Here is a 23,608-nt window from a genome sequence, read left to right as displayed (position 1 = left end):
TCATTAGCAAAGAATGAATACTATTGTATTTAATTTCTGTTTAATAATCTCTATATATAAAAATTAATTTGTGTTTGTTTGTTTTTTGTCAAAAACGGACACAAATGCGATATTAAAAATTGGTTTCAAGTACCCACACTCAGAAAAATTCTTATCGTAATTATGGGTTAATTACATAATACAAGTTCAAGATATTTATCCACTATTAGTTCAAAATTCTTAAAGAATTGAAAAATTAACTGTAACAAATAAAACAAATTACACATGAGTATAAACAAAATAACGTAAAACTCGAGTGGAGTTGGTAATTTTTCTTAAGTGAAACAAATAAAATTAATAACGCATAAGAATAGATTAGAGCTGGCAAACTATCGAAACATTCGATGTATTTCTAATAATAAATATCGACAGTATTGATACTTCGTTAATTTCCCATCACCTTTATTTCAATCGATCGATTTATAAAGAAGCAATATCAATGCACAGACCGAATAAAACCAAATTTAATAAAGTCAGTTGGAAGTCATGAGAGAAATAATTGTACAAAATCGAATAAAAATTGACCCTCAATTTTGCAAAAAAATTAACTTTGCCGTTAGTATTGATAGGAAAAATATCAATCGATATTAAAACAAAAAATAAAATATCGATAGTATCGATAATGCCATCGATATTTTGTCAGCTCTAGTATAGATGGAATAACGTACAACTCGAGTGGAGTAAATAATTTTCCTTAAACGATTATTACGATTATTTTTAAAACAAGCGAAACATGCGTAAAAGCATGTCATCGTTGACGATACCTTTTCTGAAATTCATTACTGAATGAACTATTTTAAGAAATTTTTTCTTTTAGTTCAATATAACTAAAGCGTTTATTTTTATTTCTATTTCTTGAGTTCAGAAATACATGCTCGAAACTAACAGCATTTAATACCAAACAAGTAAAAGCGTGCTAATTTCGGCCGTGCCGAATCTTGTATACCCTCCACCATGGATCGAAATTGTCGAGTTCTTTTCCCGGCATCACTTCTTATGCAAAAAAAGGATAAAATAAATGATTTGCTCTGCTATTAGAGCGATTTTAAGATATGGTCCGGTTCGGACCACAATTAAATTATATGTTTGCGACCTGTGTAAAATTTTAACCAATTCGAATAAGAATTGCGCCCTTTGGGGGTTCAAAAAGTAAAATAGAGAGATCGGTTTATATGGGAGCTGTATTAGGCTATTGACCAACTCAAATCATAATAAACATAATAATAATATGTTGATGATCATGAGAGGATCCGTCTTACAAAATTTCAGACAAATCTGGTAATAATGGCGACCTCTAAAGGCTCAAGAAATATAAACCGATCACAGACATGACATGGTCAAGTATATATATACTTTATGGGGTCTTAGACGAATATTTCGAGGAGCTACAAACTGAATGACGAAATATGTATACCACCATGGTGGAGGGTATAATAAAATTATAGCATGTGTCCAAGAACCTATGTTGCGCTATACCCCTAAAACCAACCCAAACGGACATGTTTGCGGATTAGGACAGTATAGGATTCAAATAAAATATATTTAAGAGTACAGAACGAACTTGATATAACAATTCAACGTCACGTATCGGTGTGCACGCCCAACTCCTAAAAACCGGCCAAGAATTATATTTTTGCCGATTGAGGCAATATGGATATCAAATCAAAGGTAATTGCAAGTAGAATACGAAACGTATATAAATATTTGGGGTCAAGTCCCGGGTGGGCCGCCCTCCCTCAAAAACCACCCCTTAATAGACATTTAGGCCGATCGCGACAATATGGGACTCAAACGAAAGCGTAGAATAAGAAACGTATAAAAACTTGTGTTCTTCTCCAGTCGGGTCGCAGCACCCTAAAATTATGCACCAAATGGTCATGTTCACAAACGGTACAACATGGGATTCATATGAAAGTTATTTGAGAGTTAGATGCGAATATAAATAGTTTTCAATGTTGGCGGATGTCAAAAGGGGTTTCAAACATTTATGGGTGTGCGAAGCACACCGGGCCAGCTAGTTTTTATGCCCTCCACCATAGGATGGGGGTATATTAATTTCGTCATTCTGTTTGTAACTCCTCGAAATATTCGTCTAAAACCCCATAAAGTATATACATTTTCTTGATCGACGTGACATTTTATGTCGATCTAGCCATGTACGTCCGTCCGTCCGTCTGTCTGTCTGTCGAAAGCACGCTAACTTTCGAAAGAGTAAATCTAGCCGCTTGAAATTTTGCACAAATACTTCTTATTAGTGTAGGTCAGCTGGGACTTTAAATGGGCCATATCGGTCCATGTTTTGATATAGCTGCCATATAAACCGATCTGGGATCCTGACGCAATTCTTATCCGATTTGGCTGAAATTTTGCATGAGGTGTTTTGTTATGATTTTCAACAACTGTGCAAAGTATGGTTCAAATCGGTCTATTACCTGATAAAGTATGACAGCTATAAACCGATGTGGGATTTTGACTTCGTGAGCCTCAAGAAGGAATAATTATTATCCGATTTGGCTGACATTTTGTACAACGGTTTCTCCATGACCTCCAACATACGTGTCAATTATTGCCTGAATCGGTCTTTAGTCTGATACAGCTCCCCTATAAACCGATCTCCCTATTTTACTTCTTGAGCCCCTAAAGGCCCAATTCTTATTCGTTTTGGCTGAAATTTTACACATGTACTTCAACTGTTGTCTCCAACATTCAATTTAATTAGCAAAGCAATTCTTTTCTTTTATCCTTTGTTTATCTAAAAAGGGATACCGGGAAAGAATTCAACGAATGCGATCGGCTTAGTATTTGTGTGACCTATTTTAACAAGTAAACTTGTCTTATAATCAAGTCCTTCCTAAGATGTATATATATAAGTAGTCGTGAAAATATCGTCAAGTCGCTGTGGAAATTTTGAACAGATACTTCTTATTGATGTAGGTCATTGAGGCTTACTCAAATCGGGAGATGGGTTTATATGGAAGCTATATTAGAATATATCCAATTCGAACCATATTTGTCACAATTGTTGAATGTTAAAAAAAGCGCAAGGAGTCATGACACTGAACGCCTGAGTTCGAATCCTGGCGACAAAAATTTTTAGCTGTGGTTATTGCTTCTTAGTGCTGGCGACATTTGTGAATTTCAAGCGTATTTATTTTTTCGTTTGACCGCTAACGTGATCTCGACAGTGGGGACGTCAGGAGGTCGGACGGACCAACAAACGGATGGACGGGCAGACAATATACTTTATGAAGTCGCAGATCAGTATTTCGAGGTGGTACAAACGGTACGACTAGATCAGTATAACCCCAAATTAGGGTGGTGGGTCTAAAACTCATGGGGATATCTTGTCATGATCTCTCAATATCCTTTTTGAGTTTCTGCGTATATGGACAAAACGGTGCAAATAACTTCAAGAATGCGATCAATAAATAGTTCAGGGTTTAGAAAATTCGGCCTGGTCGAACTCACCACGCATTTCCTTGTTTTAAGTACTCTATACACAATATTGGCCAATACCTCCAGAAGTCAAATCAAGAGATCGGTTTATTTGGGACCTAAATCAAGTTATCAAATATGCCGCAAATGTAAGAAATCATAACAGAATTAATACATTATGCAAAATTTCTACTAAATCGGATAAGAGTTCCGCGACATAGAGACTCAGTAAGTCAAACCGGGAGATTGGTTTATATGGAAATTATTGTCCATGTTAATTTGTGTGCAACGTACAGATCACAATTTCCATCCGTTCATTGTATAAGATTAATTCAACATTTTCCATACCCATGGAATATATCCCAGGCCTGGTATTTGGGTGTAAATTGCTTGATTCTCTGACATATTGCTCCGTCAGTTTCAGTTTTTATTTTTAGTACTGTTAAACAAAAAACCTGTGATGGTCTTGATGCCAGAAAAAAACAAGTAACGATTGTGATTTCATTGTCAATGTTATAAAGTAACCTTACAAAGAGCTCACGCGTTTCTAGAAAGGCCAAAGTGGCGGAAACCACTTGAAGTGCACTAGAAAACGCACTGAAAAATTCAATGTAATAACTAACAGTGACTCAAATTCAGTTGAATAACTTGACTGTTAGCAATATCAAGTGCTATGCCAACGCAATTCCAAACAACTTTTAGAGTTAATGATAAAATGCCAAATACTATGTATATGTATCAATTAAAAAAATAAGATTTAATCTATTTTATTTTGTACCAAAATAAATTAATGATTTTAAAAAGAAATTTTCTCGACTTAGTTTTGAATATAGCTCCCATATATATGTGTATTTTTCCGATTTCGACTAATATTGCAATCCAATCCTTGCGAAAGTTTACCCAAAGTATTTTGTTGTGATTCACCAGGTTACTAGAGAATTTTATATTGTAGATTATCAGTTCAGGTTAAAATAAAGCTCCCATAAATATGTTTCCCTCATTTTTAATTTTAGAGCCTTAAGCAGCTCATTTCTTTAGAAAAAGCTCCCATATATATGTACGTTCGTTTGAATTTGAGTAATATTGCAATAATGTGGACGTTTTCAAACCTATCACCACGAAATTTGCACGTATCATTCTCTTATGACAGTTGACGTTTCTAATTTTAATTCGATTACCCCCCACTATAGGAGGGGGGTATACTAATCTAGCCATTCCCGCAAAGTATGAACATTCTTAATCGTCTTATGTATTATAAGTCAATCTAGCCATTTCCGTCCGTCCGTGGAAATCCCAATAGCGTTGGAATGAAAAAGATGTCCACTTGAAATTTTGCACGAGGTCGTCTTATTGATGTAGGTTGTTGGGGATTGTAAATAGGCCATATAGGTTCAGATATACCGATTCCCTGATTTGACTTCTTAAGCACCTGGAGGCTTCAATTCTACATCCGATTCAAATATGATCCATATGGGTCTATAAATGTTATAAAGTATAGAACCCATATAAACCGATCCCCCTATTTGACTTCTTCAGTCCCTAGAAACCTCAATCTTCATCCGATTGGCAGAACTTAAGCACAAACACTTCTGTTCTGACTTTCAACATCCGTGTCAAGTATGATTCCAATCGGTCTATAATCTGATATAGCCCCCATAAAAGCCGACCCTCTAGAAACATAAATTTTCATCCGATTTGTCTGAAATTTGGTACGTCCAGTTCACTTGAACCGTCCAATACTTATAAGAAATCTCCAAAGCCCCTTAAAACCCCGCTACAACTTCTTGAAACCATAGAAGCCTCAATTCAAACCCAATTTGATTGTTTTAAAATAATTCAAATACAAACTGAGTTATTATTGGTAAATTTTTAACGGTATCCATTGTGGTGGATAGCCAAGATTCGGTACGTTCGGACTTAGCACATTTATTCATTAGTTGCCCTACACAAAGCACAAATATTTTTATAACCAGTAAGCAAAGGCAAATGTCGGGTGGGGTCGACTATATAATACCCTGCACCACCGAGTCTACGTACTACTTTTAATACATGAAACCTATGTTGAAATCTAGTCAGTCTTTAATGTTGTATACTTATTGAAATATTGAATAGAACCTTGTAGGATTTTCTTACTACAGGAACTATATTGTGACTACTACAGCCTTAAGGGATGTAATGGATAAAAGATATATATGGGATCTATGACTAAATCTGATTCAATTTCAATGCAATTATTTTGGGAAGTCAAATAAAACTTCTCGTTCTCATTTTTTTTAAGATCGGACCAAAATTATGGCTACTACAGCCTTGAAGGGCCATATAAGATGGAAAATATATCGGAGCTATATAAATCCGGCCCGACTTTGGTGAACTTTTGCACACGTATTGGGCTGTCAAATAAAACATCTGGTGCTTAATTTTGTAAAGATCGGCCAATATTGTGACTAATATAGCCTTAAAATGCCATATCGGAAGAGAGATATATATGGGAGCTTTATGTAAATCTGAACCGATTTTTATGAAATTTTTCACACATAATGGGGAGTAAAACAGAACACCTTATGCTTAAATTTGTAAACATCGGACCAAAACTGTGGCTTCTACAGCCATATCGGATGAAAGATATATATGGGAGCTATATCTAAATCTAACCCAATTTTAATGAAATTTTGGCCATGTATTGATACGTTAAACAAAACATGTCATGCTAAATTTTGTAAAGATCGAACAAATTTGTGGCTTCTACAGCCTCAAAAGGTCGTATCGGATGAAAGATATATATGGGAACTATATCTAAATCTGAACCGATTTGTATGAAACTTTTCAAATTTTGACGCCAAACAGAACACCTAATGCTTATTTTTAAACATCGGATCAAAACTGTGGCTTCTACAGTCTTAAACTCCATATCGGATGAAAGATATATATATGGGAGCTATATCTAAATCTAATCAGAACGATTTTTATGAAATTTTGCACAAGTATTGTGATGTGAAAGATATACGTGGAAGCTATATCTAAATCTGTTCCGATTTTTTCAAAACCAATAGCGTTCGTCCTTAGACCAAAAAAGAGACTTGTGCAAAATTTTATGACAATCTGACAACAAATGCGGCCTGTACTTTGTTTACAAGAATACATAGACAGACAGACAGACGGATACAGCTTAATCGTAACAGGAAGTGATTCTAAGCCGATCAGAAGCACGAAGTTGTAATACCCAATACCATAGTGGTGGTTTAGGGTATAAAAAGCAAAGGTAGTTCAATAATATTGCAATAATACTTATATAATTTAGATTTAAAATTTTATTTGATACTAATAAAGTTTAAAACAAGTAAAGGCGTCCTAAGTTCGGCCGGGCCAAATCTTTGGAACCCGCCACCATGGATTCTGCTAAAAATTTGCACAAACTAAATTTAGATGAAGGGCATTATTTTATTCTACATACTAAACTTCTTTCAAACCAGCAAAAATTAAAGCTTCTAGGAACCGAACAAAGATAATCGAGAGACCGGCTTGTATGGGAGCCATATCAGGTTGAAGACTGATTTGGACCGTACTTAGCACAATTGTTAGAAGTCGTCACAGAACATCGCATGCTAAATTTCAGCCAAATCGAACAAAGGGCTCAAGAAGTCAAATGGGGGGAAAGGTTTATATGGGAGCTATATCAGGTTATAGACCGATTTGAACCGTACTTAGCACAGTTGTTGGAAATCATAACAAAACACTATGTTCAAAATATTAGCTAATCAAGAAGTCAATGTTAAATCATGTCAAGACGATCAAGAATATCTTTATTTTGTAGGGTATCAGATTTATATTTCGAAGAGTTACAAACGAAATGACAAAGTTAGTAGTTCTATATTTGTTTTATGATTTAAGAGTAAAGCTAAGAGGAAATTATTGTATTGGCTGCATTGCTTTAAGTATCTAATAGAAATTTCCAATGTTTTAGTTGCCGGTAAAACTCGTATAATTAACATGAGAGTGCAGCGAATATTCATGTCATGTTTAGTTGTTTTTTGACATCCGCAAGTAAATAACCGTACTTTTTCATATCGTATTACGCAATGTTATATCTGAAGATTTGTAAGTTTAGGAAAATTTCAATTATCGGATGAAATTCTTTAATGTCAATGTTTAAATGAAAAGTAAACAGCCCACATCAATTTTTCAACTGATTTCGAATTTAATAAACTCAACGCTTTTTATACCCAAAATAGGAGATTAAGATAGAATCGAAAAAAAAAACAAGTAAGAGCGTGCTAAGTTCGACCGGGCCGAAACTTATATACCCTCCACCATGGATTGCATTTGTCTAGTTTTATGCACGGTATCTCTTTTAAGGCAGACAAAGAATATTGAATAAGAACTGTTATGCTATTGGAGCTATATCAAGTTATTGTCCGATTCTTACGATAAATGAATGCTGAAAATTGTAGAAGTCATTGTGTAATATTTCAGTTCATTCGGATAAGAATTGTGCCTTGTAGGGGCTCAAGAAGCAAAATCGGGAGATAGGTTTGCGCCATACTTAGCACGGTTATTGGAAGACATAACAAAACACATCATGCAAAAATCCAAATCTATGAGAATTGCGCGCTCTATTAGCTCAAAATTCAAGATCCTAGATCGGTTTATATGACAGCTATATCAGGTTATCGACCGATTTGTATCATACTTAACACAGTTATTGGAAGTGATACCAAAACACTACGTGCAAAATTTCAGTCAAATCGGATGAGAATTGCGCCCTCTATTGGCCCTAGAAGTCAAGACCCAAGATCGGTTTATATGGCAGCTATATCAAAACATGGACCGATTTGAAATATACTTAGCGCAGTTATTGGAAGTGATACCAAAACACCACGTGCAAAATCAATCAAATCAGATAAAAATTGCGCCCTCTAGAGGCTCAAGAAATCAAGACCCAAGATTGGTTTATATGGCAGATATAACAAAACATGGACCGATTTGGCCCATTTACAATCCCAACCGACCTACACTAATAAAAAGTATTCATGCAAAATTTCAAGGGGCTAGCTTTACTCCTTCGAAAGTTAGCGTGCTTTCGACAGAGAGATGGACGGACATGGCTTAAAAAATCAACTTAAAATGACATGACGATTAAGAATATATATACTTTATGGGGTCTCCGACGCATATTTCGAGGTGTTACAAACAGAATGATGAAATTAGTTTACCCCCATCCTATGGTGCAGGGTATAACTAGTACAAATCTGTCGTATGAGAACTTCCAGAGATAACTCTTTAATATTTTGAATAATAAGGGCTGAGGTCTTAGCGAGATCATGTGGGTCCTTGCAAATTTTTAAAAACGAAAATTCAAAAAAAAAAAAATTTTTAAGCAAAAAAACAAAGAGGGACAAAATATAATTTTTATTTAGAATTTTGCATATTAAATAATTTTTCGGACAAATTGGCTGTGGAGACTAAAAATATTGTGTGGTGCCAAGTTTCGGGGACATGTGAAGTAAAAACAAGTTATAGTCCGATTCGGACCATTAATGAATTGAATGCTGAAGACTATGCTATATATAGACAAAATTTCATCCAAATCAGATGAGAATTGCGCCCTCCAGCGGCTCAAGAAGTCAAAATCCAAGATCGGTTTATATGACAGCTATCCCAGATTATGAACCGATCTGAATCATACTTAGCTTTAATGGAAGTGAAGCCAAAACACCACGTGTAAATTACAACCAAATCGGATAGGAATTGCGCTCTCTAAAAGCTGAAGAATTCAAGATTCAGAACTCAGATTGGTTCATGTCAAAATCAAAGATCGGTTAATATTGCAGCTATATCAAAACATGGACAGATTTGGCCCATTTACAATCCCATCCGACCTACATCTATAAGAAGTATTTGTGCAAATTTTCAAGCGGCCTTTACTCCTTCGAAAGTTAGCGTGCTTGCGACCGTAGCTTGTTGTCCTCCACTCCTATAGGTGTAGGTGCCTTGACACCTGTAGTCGAGAGAAATGCTTCAAGCACACAACTAGTCGTCGAACTAATTAATGAGGAAGAGACGGATAACCCAGAGGGATCCACAGTTCGTCCCCAGCCTTTAAGTAAAGGTGATGTTTCTAACTCGGATTCAGACAGCGAGTGTGTCAATAAAACAGTCATCGCAGCCGAATCGAGAGATGAGGGCATCAGGATGACGGCAGAAGTGAGCGATGGCTCTACTTTGCTCACAAGCAGACCGAGAGAGCGATCCGGTGTACGACGAAGGAGACAGAGGAGTATGTACTAGCAGCGTAATCGGGCGAAAGTGCAGGATGCTGGAAGGGATAGAACTGACATACCAAGTACTTCTTCGGAAGCTGAAAAACGAATCATATCTTCCGAAGAGCATAACACTGCTAAAATACTGATGAAGAAAAAGAGATCCCCGCTTTTAAGTACTCTGGAAAAACCGAGCCAGCCACCCCGCAATGGAGACTCCAGACAGTGTCCTGCGGAGGTAGACAAAGTTGGAAGAGGAACGAAGGAAGCGCGCACGGCCCCTGAGTCTAAATGGAGGACTGTGACTTCCAATAGAAGGTCACAGCCATGACGGAAGGGGAAGATTGTCGCTGGGAATGACCAGAGTGGCTAAGAAGCACAACAGCCGATGATGGTACCATCACCTACTCCCAAGAAGCCCATTTACTTAAGATTTGAAAGGCTTAGGTAGGCAAAGATCCTAGTATTAAAACATCAGGCTGTACAGGGAATGGAAACCCAATAAACCTTAACGAACAGGGACCCGACTATGGAACCATTACCGACTTTATAAAAAGTCGGAAGACTAGACTAGGCGATGACATCAGACAGTGCAGACAGGAAAGTCAATGCAGTCTAAAGAACAGGGAGCAGACGATGAGATCATCACCTACTCCCAAGATGCCCAATTACTGGAGGACCAATGATTGAGGTAATCCAGATAAACCTCCACCGGAGCGAGACTGCTACACACGCTCTGATGGAGAAAATCAGCAAGGGCAAGATTCATATTGCCTTAATTCAGGAGCCATGGACGACCCGGAACAAAGTTTCTGGACTGAACAATATCAAAAACCAATTATTCTATGCTAACACTGGTACATGGCCGAGGACCTGCGTTATTTGTCATAACAATTTTAATTATATATTTTCCCCAGAGTTGTCAACGTCGGATGGAACAGTGGTGAGACAGGGAGACGCTGGAGCATACCTGGCATAATTTTATCTGCCTTTCGACTCTCCGACACCGCCAACCATGTTGGACCTGCAACGGCTGGTGAGGAAAGCAAAAGAGACAGGAAACGAGGTAACAATAGGGTGCGATGCGAATCCTCACCACATTTCGAGGAGTAGCACCAACACTAATAAGCGGGGCCAAGCCCTGGCAAAGTTCTTGACTAACGACCTAATAAAACATAATATTGGTAACATCATTACCTTTGTTAATAGGACTAGGGAAGAGGTATTAGATATGACGATATGTTCGGAAAATCTAATCAATGAGGTTCAGAAATGGTTGAATAAGTTGAAAACCAACTGGAAAAAATTCTGAAGACTACTCAGAAGAAGACTTGGGCAAGACAATTTAGATTGTCCAAACTTTAGTAGACGACATGGGAGTGAGAGCAGAGACAACGGAGGACATGTTGAGGCTTTTGATGAAACCCTATTTTCCACAGGATATTACGGGACTCACGGAGACACCGGAATCTTGGTATAATAACGTTGATCGAAGGTTTATATTTAGAAAATTTATGGTAAGGGAGCTCTTGAGGAGCTTCAAACCATTTAAGTAACCAGGACCTTATGGAATATTTCCGGCGCTACTTCAGAAAGAGGCAGACTATCTGGCGCCTCATCTGACAAACATTCTCACAGCGTGCCTAGGACTTGCATATACTCCAAAAGCCTGGCAGGAGGCATGGGTGGTGTTTATACCCAAGCCCGGCAAGGCAAGTTATGCGACACCAAAGGCCTACAGACCTATAAGCCTTACGCCCTTTTTACTCAAAACCATGGAACGTATTATGGACACCATGATAAAGAGTATGACATCCGGCGAACTGCTCTAATACAAACATCATGCCTATGTCAAGGGAAGGTCGGTGTAGACTGCCCTGCACGAGGTTGTGCATAAAATAGAAGAATCCTTCGATGCCAAAACGTACATACTGGCGGTATGCATTGACCTCAAAGGGGCTTTTATCAATGTGCGGATCAACAAACTGATACAATCCTTAGGCCAGTACCGGGTGGACCCCGTCCTTAGAGACTGGATAAACCATATGCTAAGGAACAGGTCGAATTAATGGGACAACCGCCGTACAACCCTGACTTGGCACCTATTGACTTCTTTTTATTTCCGCACATTGAGAACGAAATTCGTAATAAATGATTTTCGTCCCCTGAAAATGGAGTTCAAGCATTCAATAACCATGTTTTGGAAATGGAATAAAATGTCGAAATGGAATAAAAAGTGCTTCGACAGTTGGTTTGGGAGCATGCAAAATTGTATAAATCATGCTAGAGGATACTTTGAAAAACAATAACACAGTTTTTGATGATAAAAATTTGCATTTCTATATTAGCCACTTGCTTACTAAACCGGTCGACTCGACGACTACCACAATATCCAAGAAGTTTGCTCGAAATCGGTTCAGATTTAGATATATAGCTCCCAAATATATGTTCATCAGATTTTGGTTAATTTGCAATCATGTTGTCATTTATCAACAGTAGTTATTAAAGTTTTAACATATTTGCTCGCAATTTGATACGGTTTGTTTCGTAACCCATTTGAAAATATCTGCTGAGTCCCATCAAAATTGGTTGAGAATTAGATATAGCTCCCACTTTGTACTTATAGGGTAGGTGAAGGGTATTCTACAGTCGGCAACGCCTCACTTTTGCCTTTCCTTACTGGTTTTTCATCTCAAGTGATATTACAGCCAGCTGTGTCCACCAAAGCAGCTTGGAGAGGGGTGACCAAGGTGCCTTGAAGCCGTAGGCACTCAAACATTCGGCACCTTCACATGAAGCACATGTGAACCAAGAATGGCTTAAACATCGTGTTCAGAATTTCATTTCATCCACACATTGGCTGTCAAATTTGCTAGATGCCAATCCGATGAACTTTTCTAATTGGGCATTTTTGAAAGCAAGGATAGGACTAAATGACAGCCATTATGGATGTGCTGAAGAATGCCATTGTACGGAAATGGGATAAAATGCCGGCAGTTTACAGCTAAGAACTCGTTTTTGACCGACTCATAGCAATAGTCCACGCAAAAGATGGTCATGTCGAACAAAAGTTAATACATTCAAAAAATTAGATGACTTCCACACATTTTGTCATATCGAACAAAAGTTTATACATTCTATAAATTAGATGAATTCCACACATTTTCTTCATTTTGTTTCAATAAAAAGTATTTTCACACAAAAAATATGGTGTTTCCTATTGGTTTCACTTCGTGTTAGCTGCCCTGTATGTGAATAATGTGTTTGCCATAGTAACTATGTTTTCACATTTAACACATTTGCACCATGTGTTGGAATATAATTAATTATCTCCAACAATGAACTACCAATGTTTCCATAGTCATACAAAGAACATAAATGAAATATAAATTCAATTGCCGACTTAAGAAGTCATCATCCTGCCAATTTTGAATAATTATACCCATGATGGCAATTATGAACAATGAACGCTCCCACAATTGTTAGATGTTTGCGTGCAACAGGTTCCATATTTTGAACAATGCCGCCAATTTTTATTTTCATATTGCCTCGAACATTGTCTCAACATCAAATAAGTATGCCAAGCATGACTTATACCCAATAATCTAGCCAATAATAATAATTGGAAGCAATTGTTGCCCATATACTTACCACTCAAAGAAGGCGCACGTCATGTGTTTTGTGTGGGAGGATTGGTGCAGACAGAAGGCAAATGAAAAAGCACTTTTCTTGCGTAGGAGGAGTTAACTGGAAGCAGTTTATGCACCCATTCTACAGTAACTCTCCTCTTCCGCCCTCACATTTGGTATCTAAGACATAAGTGTTCTTTATAATTATTGCCCAAAATTTAATACCAAAAGTTTCAACAGGTATTAGAAGAATGCAATAGCAACCACATATAATTATTGTATTTGAGCAATAATTTAGAAATGTTGCTCTGGGCGATAATAAGGTTAGACGATTGTTGAGTTAGCATAGCGACACCATATTTATAAACATGTACGTATCAATCATAAAGACTGCGAAACAATTGACGAATTTGATGGGCAAAGAAAAAGCTTGGAATGTGATACCCACAGGAACAGCCCTAAGGCAGCATGTGCTTGATACTCAATAAGTAATTAGTAAGAATGTTAGGTTAGGTAAGAGGGGCAGACTCACGTAGACAATTTAAGTCCATTGTGATACCACAGTAGCGACAGACCAAGGCCCCAGGTGAAAATCGGACCCACGACCCCCGCTCTGGCAATCCAACAGACCAAGGCTCCTGGTGACAATCAAACCCACGACCCCCGCTCTGGCAATCCGAAATCGGCAAACGAGGCGCCTAATTAGTAAAAAGGGCAAAGACAAGCTATGAAAAATGTCGACTATATAACATCCGAATTTGAGGATACCGGTAGCATTGTTTGGTTAAGGAAAAACTCAGCGAACACCAAATTTTTTTTGTGAGTATTGGTTGAAAATTTTATTTACTGAAGTCTTATAAGTGTAAATCGGGTGATAAAAATATCTGGAGAAATAAAACAGAGATGTGGAGCTAGGTAAAAAAAAATACTTACCAAAGTTCGTGAAGATTGGTCCAAAAATTTATTTTGTATAGTCTTGCAAACCGTAGACAAGTGAAGAAAACATTATGAAGGTGAAAAGGACGGCTGATAATTGTGCTTGCAAAGATTCTATCAGCAGAAATCGGCAGGTCTGATCAAAAAATAAAAGTTATGTTAAATTGTTTCAAAAATCACTCATTTATTCTGGAAAATGAAGACCATAGTGTAAGTCATTGAATAAACTGTAGCCAAATCGGATAAGAATTGCTTCATGAAGTAATGTCGGGAGACCGGTTTATTTCCAAGCTATATCAGATTATAAACCGATTCGGACAATATTTGGATATAGAAGAAGTCTTTTCAAAAAATTTTAGCTAAATCGGATTATTGCCCCCTCTTTAGGGTCAAGAAGTATAATCGGGAGATAATTTGTTATGGGAGCTTTCTCAGGGTATGAACCGATTTCGACCATACTTGGCACAGTTGTTGGAAATCAAAACAAAACACTTCCTGCAAAATTTTAGCCAAATCGGATAATAATTGCCTCTCCATGATCGGTTTATCTGGCTACTATATCAAGTTATAGATCCGAAAACAGTTGTTGGAAGTCATAACAAAACACCTCATGAACATTTTCAGCCAAATCAGATAAGAATTGCGCTCTGTAGTGGCTTAAGAAATCAAAACCCAAGACCGGTTTATACGGCAGCTATATCAAAACATGAACCGATATTGCCCATTTACAACCGATCTACACTGATAAGAAGTATTTGTGCAAAATTTCAAGCACCTAGCTTTACTCCTTCGAAAGTTAGCGTGCTTTTGACAGACAGCCACATGGACGGGCATGGCTAAATCGACTCAGAATGTCGCGACGATCAAGCATATATATACTTTATGGGATCTTAAACGAATATTTCGAGGAGTGACAAAACAGAATGACGAAATTAGTATACCCCCATTCTATGGCGGAGGGTATAAAAATGGAATTGAACGCATTTGAAGTGGAAGTGAATGCATTATTGAAAAGTTCTTCATCCGAAGACGAGGATGCGATTTTTATACCCTCCACCATAGGATGGGGGTATACGTATTTCGTCATTCTCGAAATATTTGTTTAAGACCCCATAAAGTATATATATTCTTGATCGTCATGACAACTGTGCCAAAAGTGGCGTTAATCGATCTATAACCTGATATAGCTGTCATATAAACCGATCTTGTATCTTAATTTCTTGAGCCTCTAGAGGGCGTAATTATTATCCGATTTGGCAGACCTTTTGTACAACGGCAAATATGATCTGTATCGGTCTAAAGCCTGATACAACTTCCCCCTAAAGGGCCCAATTCTTATTCGAATTGGCTGAAATTTTACACAATGACTCTTCCAACATTCAATTCAATTCTTTTATCATTTGTTTGCCTAAAAAAAGATACCGCGAAAAGAGCTCGACAAATGCGATCCATGATGGAGGATGTATAAGATTCGGCCTGGCTGAACTTAGCACGTTTTTACTTGTAACCGTATTATTTGGTCAAAATTACAACATATGGACATATGAACATGTTCGATTGAAAATGCAAAAAGTGCATCTATATGAGAGGGTTGGGTCGACATTTGCTAAATGTTTTCCCGTATATGTGTAATATTAGTGAAAGTGTTTTTTTTTCAGAATCTAATCAGCAGGCCATGAAAAAATTTGGCAAGCAATACAAAGTTTAGCTCTTGTTTAATGACCAAATGTCATCGTCGATGAGTCTCTTCCTGGACCCATTATCTTCGAAATCACGATCTCTGTAACCTTCCCAATCCATTTATAGCACATTACATATGCCTTCACTTTTTAGAAAGGTTTTTGTTTTGCTTTCTATTCTAAATAGAAGCAAAATCAACGCCTATGGGTTTCAGCTGGACAAAGAAATCAACAATGAATTAAAACAAGTAAAAAGGCGTTAAGTTCGGCCGGGCCGAACTTTGGATACCCACCACCTCTGGTATATATGTAAACCACCTTTCATCAAAATTCGGTGAAAATTTCATACCTTATACTCATATACCTCATACCGATCTGAACTATATACGACACGATGTCGAAAAGCCGAACATAAGTCACTGTGTCAAATTTCAGTGAAATCGGATTATAAATGCGCCTTTTATGGGGCCAAGACTTTAAATCGAGATATCGGTCTACATGGCAGCTATATCCAAATCTGGGCCGATTTGGGCCAAGTTGCATAAACATGTCGAAAAGCCTAACACAAAGCACTGTCCCAACTTTCGGCGAAATCGGACAATAAATGCCTCTTTTATGGGCCCTAAACCTTAAATCGAAAAATCGGTCTATATGGCAGCTATATGCAAATCTGGACCGACCTGGGCAAAATTGAAGAAGGACGTCGAAGAGCCAAACCAAACTCACTGTGTCAAATTTCAGCGACATCGGACAATAAATGCGTATTTTATCGCCCCAAAACCTAAAACCTAGATATCGGTCTATATGGCAGCTATATGCAAATCTGGACCGATCTGTGCGATATTGCAGAAGTATGTCAATGGGATTAACTTAACTCACTGTTCCAAATTTTGGCGACATCAGATAAAAAATGAGCATTTTATGGGCCCAAAACCATAAATCAAGAAATCGGTCTATATGGCAGCTATATTTAAATCTGAACCGATCTGGACCAAATTGAAGAAATATGTCAAAGGGCCTAACACAACTCACTGTCCCAAATTTTCGCAAAATCGGATAATTAATGTGGCTTTTATGGGCCTTACACCATAAATCGGAGGATCGATCTATATGGTAGCTATATCCAAATCTGGACCGATCTGAGCCAAATTAACGAAGGATGTCGATGGGCCTTACACTTACAAATCGGATAATAAATGTGGCTTTTGTGGGCCTAAGACCCTTAACCGGAGGATCGGTCTATATGGCAGCTATATCCAAATCTTAACCGATCTGGGCCAATTTAACGAAAGAAGTCGAAGGGCCTAAGACAACTCACTGTCCCAAATTTCAGCGAAATCGGATAATAAATGTGGCTTTTATGGGCCTAAGACCCTAAATCTGAGGATCCGTCTATATGGCAGCTATATCGAAATCTGGACCGATCTGAGCCAAATTGACGAAGGATGTCGAAGGGCCTAACACAACTCACTACCCTAAATTTCAACAAAATCGGATAATAAATGTGGCTTTTATGGGCCTTAGTCCCTAAATCGACGGATCGGTCTATATGGGGGCTATACCAAGATATAGTCCGATATAGCCCATCTTCGAACTTAACCTGCTTATGGACAAAAAAAGAATCAGTGCAAAATTTCAGCTCAATATCTCTATTTTTAAAGACTGTAGCGTGATTTCAATAGACAGACAGACGGACATGTCTAGATCGTCTTAGATTTTTACGCTGATCAAGAATATATATACTTTATAGGGTCGGAAATGGATATTTCAATGTGTTGCAAACGGAATGACAAAATGAATATACCCCCATCCTTCGGTTGTGGGTATAACAACCAAAATAATAAGTAGCGCAAAAACAGATTAACCTATAGATTTTTGTCTGTTAAACAATAAATTGTATTCATCTAATACGACTCTGCAAATCTTTTAACGGTTGCCTTGTATGGTCATAAGTTATCAAAGAAAACTTTAACAAGTGTAAAAACCAGTTAGTCTGAAAAATCTGAAATTGAATGAGAACAAAACTTAAATTTTTTATCTCTTTGTATATTTTTATTTCAATGTCTGGGGATGGTTTTGTCTATTGTATTTACAAAAATATGTCCGAAATTGACAAGCATACTGACCACCAAAACCAAATTTATATCCCACATTCACATTTTCTTTTGCTATTGAATAATTGATATTTGTTTCTTATGAAAGCTCTTTCTTTTCCATTACAGCTATACCCGTTGGCAACTGGACACCACCGGACATCGATTATAATGAACGTTTCACCTGGGAGGGTGCCACCGATATGAGTACCAATTATAGGGAGGCATTGAAGCGTGGCCTACCGTTTCCTATCTTAACGGTTGCTGAGTACTTCAGTCTTGGCCGTGAAGGTTTCTCATGGGGCGGCCAATATCGTGCTGCTGGCTACTTTGCAAGTATACTGCTCTGGGCATCTCTGGCCTCGTGGCTGATGATGAATTTGTTGCTTATCGCTGTACCACGTTATGGTGCATATATGAAGGCCTTAACGGGTGCACTCTTGATAAGTACCAATATTGGCTATTATTGCCAGTTGCCGAAAAGGCCACTAACCATATACATGGAGGGTGGACGTTTGGAATTTCATCTGGGATGGTGTTATTGGTTGTTATTGGTTGCAGGTAAGTGAAGACACAGGCTCGTTGGCATGCATGCAAGCTAAAAGGGTGACGAAATGAGACATTTTTAAGTAAAACAAGCAAAAACGTATTAAGTTCAGCCGTGCCGAACTTTGGATACCGACCACCATGGATATATTCATCATCCTATTTTGTTATAACTCCACTACCATACATAGTTATATCCAAATATGGGCTGGGCTGGATCATATTTGATTCAGGTGACGAGAACTCTTATACAAGTCACAGTTTCAGCGAAATCGGGCAATTAATTCGATTTTATGGCTTTAAGATCCTCAACTGGAATATTTGTTTATATCGCAGCTATATCTCTGTATTCTCCGATCTGGACCATTTTCATGGCGGATAATAAGAGGCTTTAAACAAATTTCAGCGAAATCATATAATAAATGCGAAATCATGTGTATCTAAATATTGTCCGATCTGGACCATTTTCGGTTAGTATGATGGAAGGCTTAAAGCAACTCACTGCTTCAAATTTCAGCGAAATCGGTGAATAAATGTGCTTGTTCTGGGCTTAATATCCTAAATCGGCAGATTGTGCTGTATGGCGGCTATATGTAAATATGGTCCGATACGATCCATATTCGGGTCGCATATTGGGGTTCACGGCACAATTCACTGATTCAAATTTCAGCAAAATTGGACCAAAAATGCGTTTTTTATGGGCATAAAAGCCATTTCAATTAAATATTTCAATTTTTGAAGTCTGTAGCGTAATTACAACAGACTGACACACAGACTTCATACACACGAATAGCGTTAAATCTTCTTAGAACTTCACGTTCGGAAAAAATATTTCGATGTGTTGCAAACGAAATGACTAAATGAATATATCCCCTTTTCTATGGTGGTGGGTATAAAAAGTTGATATTTCCGCATTGTGAGTTTCAGGATTTTCATATTTGAGCAAAAATGTTGAATGCTTTGCACTTTTAGTATGTTTTAATCATCGTTTTAAAAGTGCCTATAACGTTTGACAGCATTTTAAGATCGTCCATCTTGGGTAGTTTTACAAAAAAATGTTTAACACATTACACAAGACCGACATGTGTTTCCCACATTGTCATTATCGTTCTACATGTTTTTCTGTTCTTTGGAAATTCATGAGAGAAACCTTCGTGCCTAATTTAGTGAAGATCGATTAACAAAACACCAAAATATATTAATTTTAGCTAAATTATACGAACATATATATAGTTAGGAGCTACATTTAAATCCTAGCCGATTCCGATGAAAATTCGTGTATATTTTGATAGTAGTAGAAGAAAGCATTGTGCAAAATTTTAAGAAGGGAGTTATATCTAAATCTGAACCACTTTTAAATAAATTTACCAGAGACTTCAAGAGACATGAGAGAAACTATTGTGCCAAATTTGTTTAGGATCGGTTAACGAATGACCAATTCATTGCAGTATTATTGGAGAAAAATATATATGGGAGCTTTATCTAAATTTTAGCCGGAAGGACAGACAGACGTAAAAACTAAGTCGATTAAGAAAGTGATTCTAAGTCAATTGGTATGCTTATGAGTATAAAATGGTTCTGGCACTCTTTCTTCTGGCTTCGTGCAAATGCACTAAGTCATAATACCCTGAACCACAGTAGTGGTGTACGGTATAAAAATTAAGTCTATGTATGGTATTTGAAACATCTGCTTCCTTTGTTGAATACTTACTTCGTTACTTTTAAATTTTTGGTGGGTGTATACGTACTTTTGTTTATGGGTTTTGCATACTGTATATCCTGTTTTGGATTATTTGGCACATAAAGTGGATATAAGATTCTTGCTCAAATCCCAATCATTTCCGTCCCTTGTATCCATGGTCGGTACATTTGTCCGGTTTGGGAGTACTTGGTTTCTAAAGTGAAAAGTGAATATCATTTTTGTGCTCTACTCCGAAATACCCTGTAATTCGAAGTCCATATCACATTCGTTTTCTACTCTCAAATAACTTTTATTTAAAGCCTTTATTTTTTATTCCAATAAACAAAATACGATATATATTTACCTGAACGGGGAACGATAACCCATGAATGTAAACTCAATGTTTTATGATATTTATTGTTAAAAGCATGAATTGCAAGCTGAACCATAACTTTTTGTAATGCAGTGTAAGGATCGACTCAGAAATTCGTTCTGACTTGGTTTGGCCATGTCTGTCTTTCCGTGTTTCCTTTCCTATTACGAATTTTCACCGTAGCATTTTTAAGTCCAAAGATGAACCCTATGAATTGTGGATGAAAATCGGTTCAGATTAAGATATAGCTCCCATATATTATTAACTTCTCTGAATCTGAACAGAAAGAAAAGTTTTCTTCTTTATAGCTTGGGACAGTCTAATTAACATATTTTACAAAATTTTTATATCGTTTATTTTTTAGGCATTCTATGTTTTGTTGCTGGCGTTCTTATATCCGTAATCGATTTAGTATGGCCACACACCTTCTCCACCGTCTTGGAGGTTTACTATGGCACGCCATACGATCGTCATGTTATACTGGAAGAGTCTAGTGACGTACGCTATCGTAAGCGTACAAGTCGCAGTATAGAAGACCCTCCTGGTTTGGGTTCACGCATCTTGAGACGACTCTCTTCTAAGGCTCGAGATAACTCAGCACCACAAGCACATAGAGGCAGTACCAGCAGTGCGGTGGCTCAGCATATGGGAGGCAGTAGTGGTGCCATTGTGGGAAGTAGTTCTCATCAAGTGGCACATGTGCATCATGGACATCATCAAAGTGGAGGTGTGGAAAATAAAGCCTACCAAAGTGATGTGCCAAAAAGCCCATGGCGTTATCCCTTCCGAAGGGCCCAACAAATACAGGCGCATCCAATGCACATGCAGCGTACAATGTCCCAAGATTCGGGCTCATCTGTAGCATCAGCGGCCATACAAATTTCGCCCCTCCACAAGCACGCTTTATCGAGAATGTTGCCGTATGTATACTTATAACAAGTATTTAGTCATTTATAATTTTATCCCGTTTCAGAAATCCTCCAATCAACCGTATTCGTGACATGGAGCATTGGTGACCATTTCACTTTCAATGACAATTAAAATCAGCCTTGTTTTTATAAAGCAAAATTATTTCTTCATTTGAAAATTTCCCTCACTACGCTCAAAAACACTTTCTTTTTACTTCTAATGACGAAATTTTGTTCTTTTATCGGACGTAACTTATTTGTGATAAAAAAAAAAAACTAAACTCTATTGACAACTAATTGCCAATTGATTTTTATGGATTAGAAATATGGACGTAAATACACACACACACACAAATCTTGACGCAAGGATTATTGTTCATTAAGTTCTATACCTTTTTGGTTATTATCATTCTGTTTTACCATTTTAGTTTATAATTTAAGTACAACTACCAATGGCAGCCATGTTGTTTCTAAGATAGACGAAACTAAATACCAACATAAACCGAGGGATGCATAGAGAAGGATGATGCAGGATAAAACTAAAAACAAAACAATATTTTAAGTGATGATATCATTGTGATAGTCCCCCAAAACTTTATAACAAGACAAACATCTTTATTTAAACTAACATTATTGTAATTACATTCAAATAAAAAGAGGGCGTGATGGGGGTGTAGGCAGAAATGTTACTGGGCATACAAATTGTCCATAATATTTAGTTTGGATATGTGATATTAAACAACAACAACAACACACACAGTCTTATCTTCGTATAAACATATCTGTGTCGTGTCTCGTGTCTACCTATAGTTCTGTTTAAAATCATATGAATTTATGACAAGTGACCAGAATTTGGTTAAATATGCAGTGTTATCCTCATCTTAGCCACTCATTGTTCTATTAACAATATAATTTTCAAATACCTGCTAACCTAAGTGTTTGCACAAAATATTATATTCATGTACACAAGTAAGCTTTAGCTCTTAATTAGCCTGGATTACAATTATATTGGCCAAGTTTACTCACAATTACTTACAAACCAATTGGCTTAAAATTCTTTAGAATTTATACACAACACCTAGTGAAATTTTTAAATTTGTGTTTACAAAATTATTTATTTTTTCGACTTTTTATTTTATATTATAAGGTTTTATTTTATTTTACATTTATATATAATTTGACAAGATATCATTTAATTTATTTATCAAAGAAAACAAACAATTAATCTTAAAGCAAGAAGCGAGCTGAGCGAAAATATTGCATCGAATCACGAAATATTAAAAAAATTATTTTCACAAATAAGATATGTAATCATATTGAATATAATGCAACGAAAAAACAAGTATAAAATGAATAAAATTCTACAAAATTGATCATTTTTTTTTAATGTTTTACTCAGTGCTAGAACTTTTATACCGCTAGGATGGCGGTGTACTAACTTCGCCATTCAGTTTCTTGGGCCTCGAAGTAATGGTTTAAGACTCCATGCAGTATTTACATTCTTGATATGTTAAGTCGATTGAGCCATGTCCGTCAGACTCCGTGGACGGTGTCGCGGGTTCCACATGATGTGGTGCGGTTTGATCCTTTTTGCTGTTGCCAAAAAGGAGTTGGAGCAGGTGGTTAAAGATTTAATGCCAATGTTGGGTGTGCGAGCACGCAGCAGTAGGAGAGCACGTAATATTGACTGGAGGTATTCTAAAAATTTCTCCTCAAAGAGGTGTCGTACGCCGCACAGTGTTGCCACGGTTAACAAAAACGCAAATATTGAAAATGAAAATTGTTATGAAATTTTTACAAATCTTTTAAAAAACACTTCAAATAAGAAGAATTAAAAAAAATGTTTATATTTAAGGTTCCCCTTCAACTAATCGTTGTTTTCGTACGAAGGTTTTTCAACAAATGACTGCTACATATTTTTTCTCAAAAAAATATTTTTTTTTGTTTATATAAGCAATATGGTTTTTTTTTTAATTGGCGTACCAAAACAGAATAACATCTAAAAGAGGATACAATTGAAAGCCAGTTTGTC

The 23,608-nt window shown here is 36.9% G+C and overlaps 1 protein-coding gene across 3 annotated transcripts in view; it reads left to right on the top strand.

The window, feature by feature from the left end:
- Nucleotides 1–22,949, top strand: part of LOC106090537 (dual oxidase maturation factor 1) — a 273,000-nt gene extending 250,051 nt beyond the window's left edge. For all 3 annotated transcript variants that reach the window (XM_059364202.1, XM_059364200.1, XM_059364201.1), the window contains 3 exons: nucleotides 18,198–18,629; nucleotides 21,033–21,588; nucleotides 21,642–22,949. In XM_059364202.1, coding sequence (XP_059220185.1) covers nucleotides 18,198–18,629; nucleotides 21,033–21,588; nucleotides 21,642–21,684 — 1,031 coding nt within the window. In that variant the 3' untranslated portion in view covers nucleotides 21,685–22,949. The remainder of the gene's footprint in view (nucleotides 1–18,197; nucleotides 18,630–21,032; nucleotides 21,589–21,641) is intronic.
- The last annotated feature ends 659 nt before the right edge of the window (nucleotides 22,950–23,608 follow it).

Source organism: Stomoxys calcitrans, chromosome 3, assembly GCF_963082655.1.
Source record: "Stomoxys calcitrans chromosome 3, idStoCalc2.1, whole genome shotgun sequence".
In the NCBI taxonomy this organism is placed as follows: Eukaryota; Metazoa; Arthropoda; class Insecta; order Diptera; family Muscidae; genus Stomoxys; species Stomoxys calcitrans.
The sequence above is the reverse complement of the archived record's forward strand: the minus strand, read 5'-3'. Positions and strand labels throughout refer to the sequence as shown.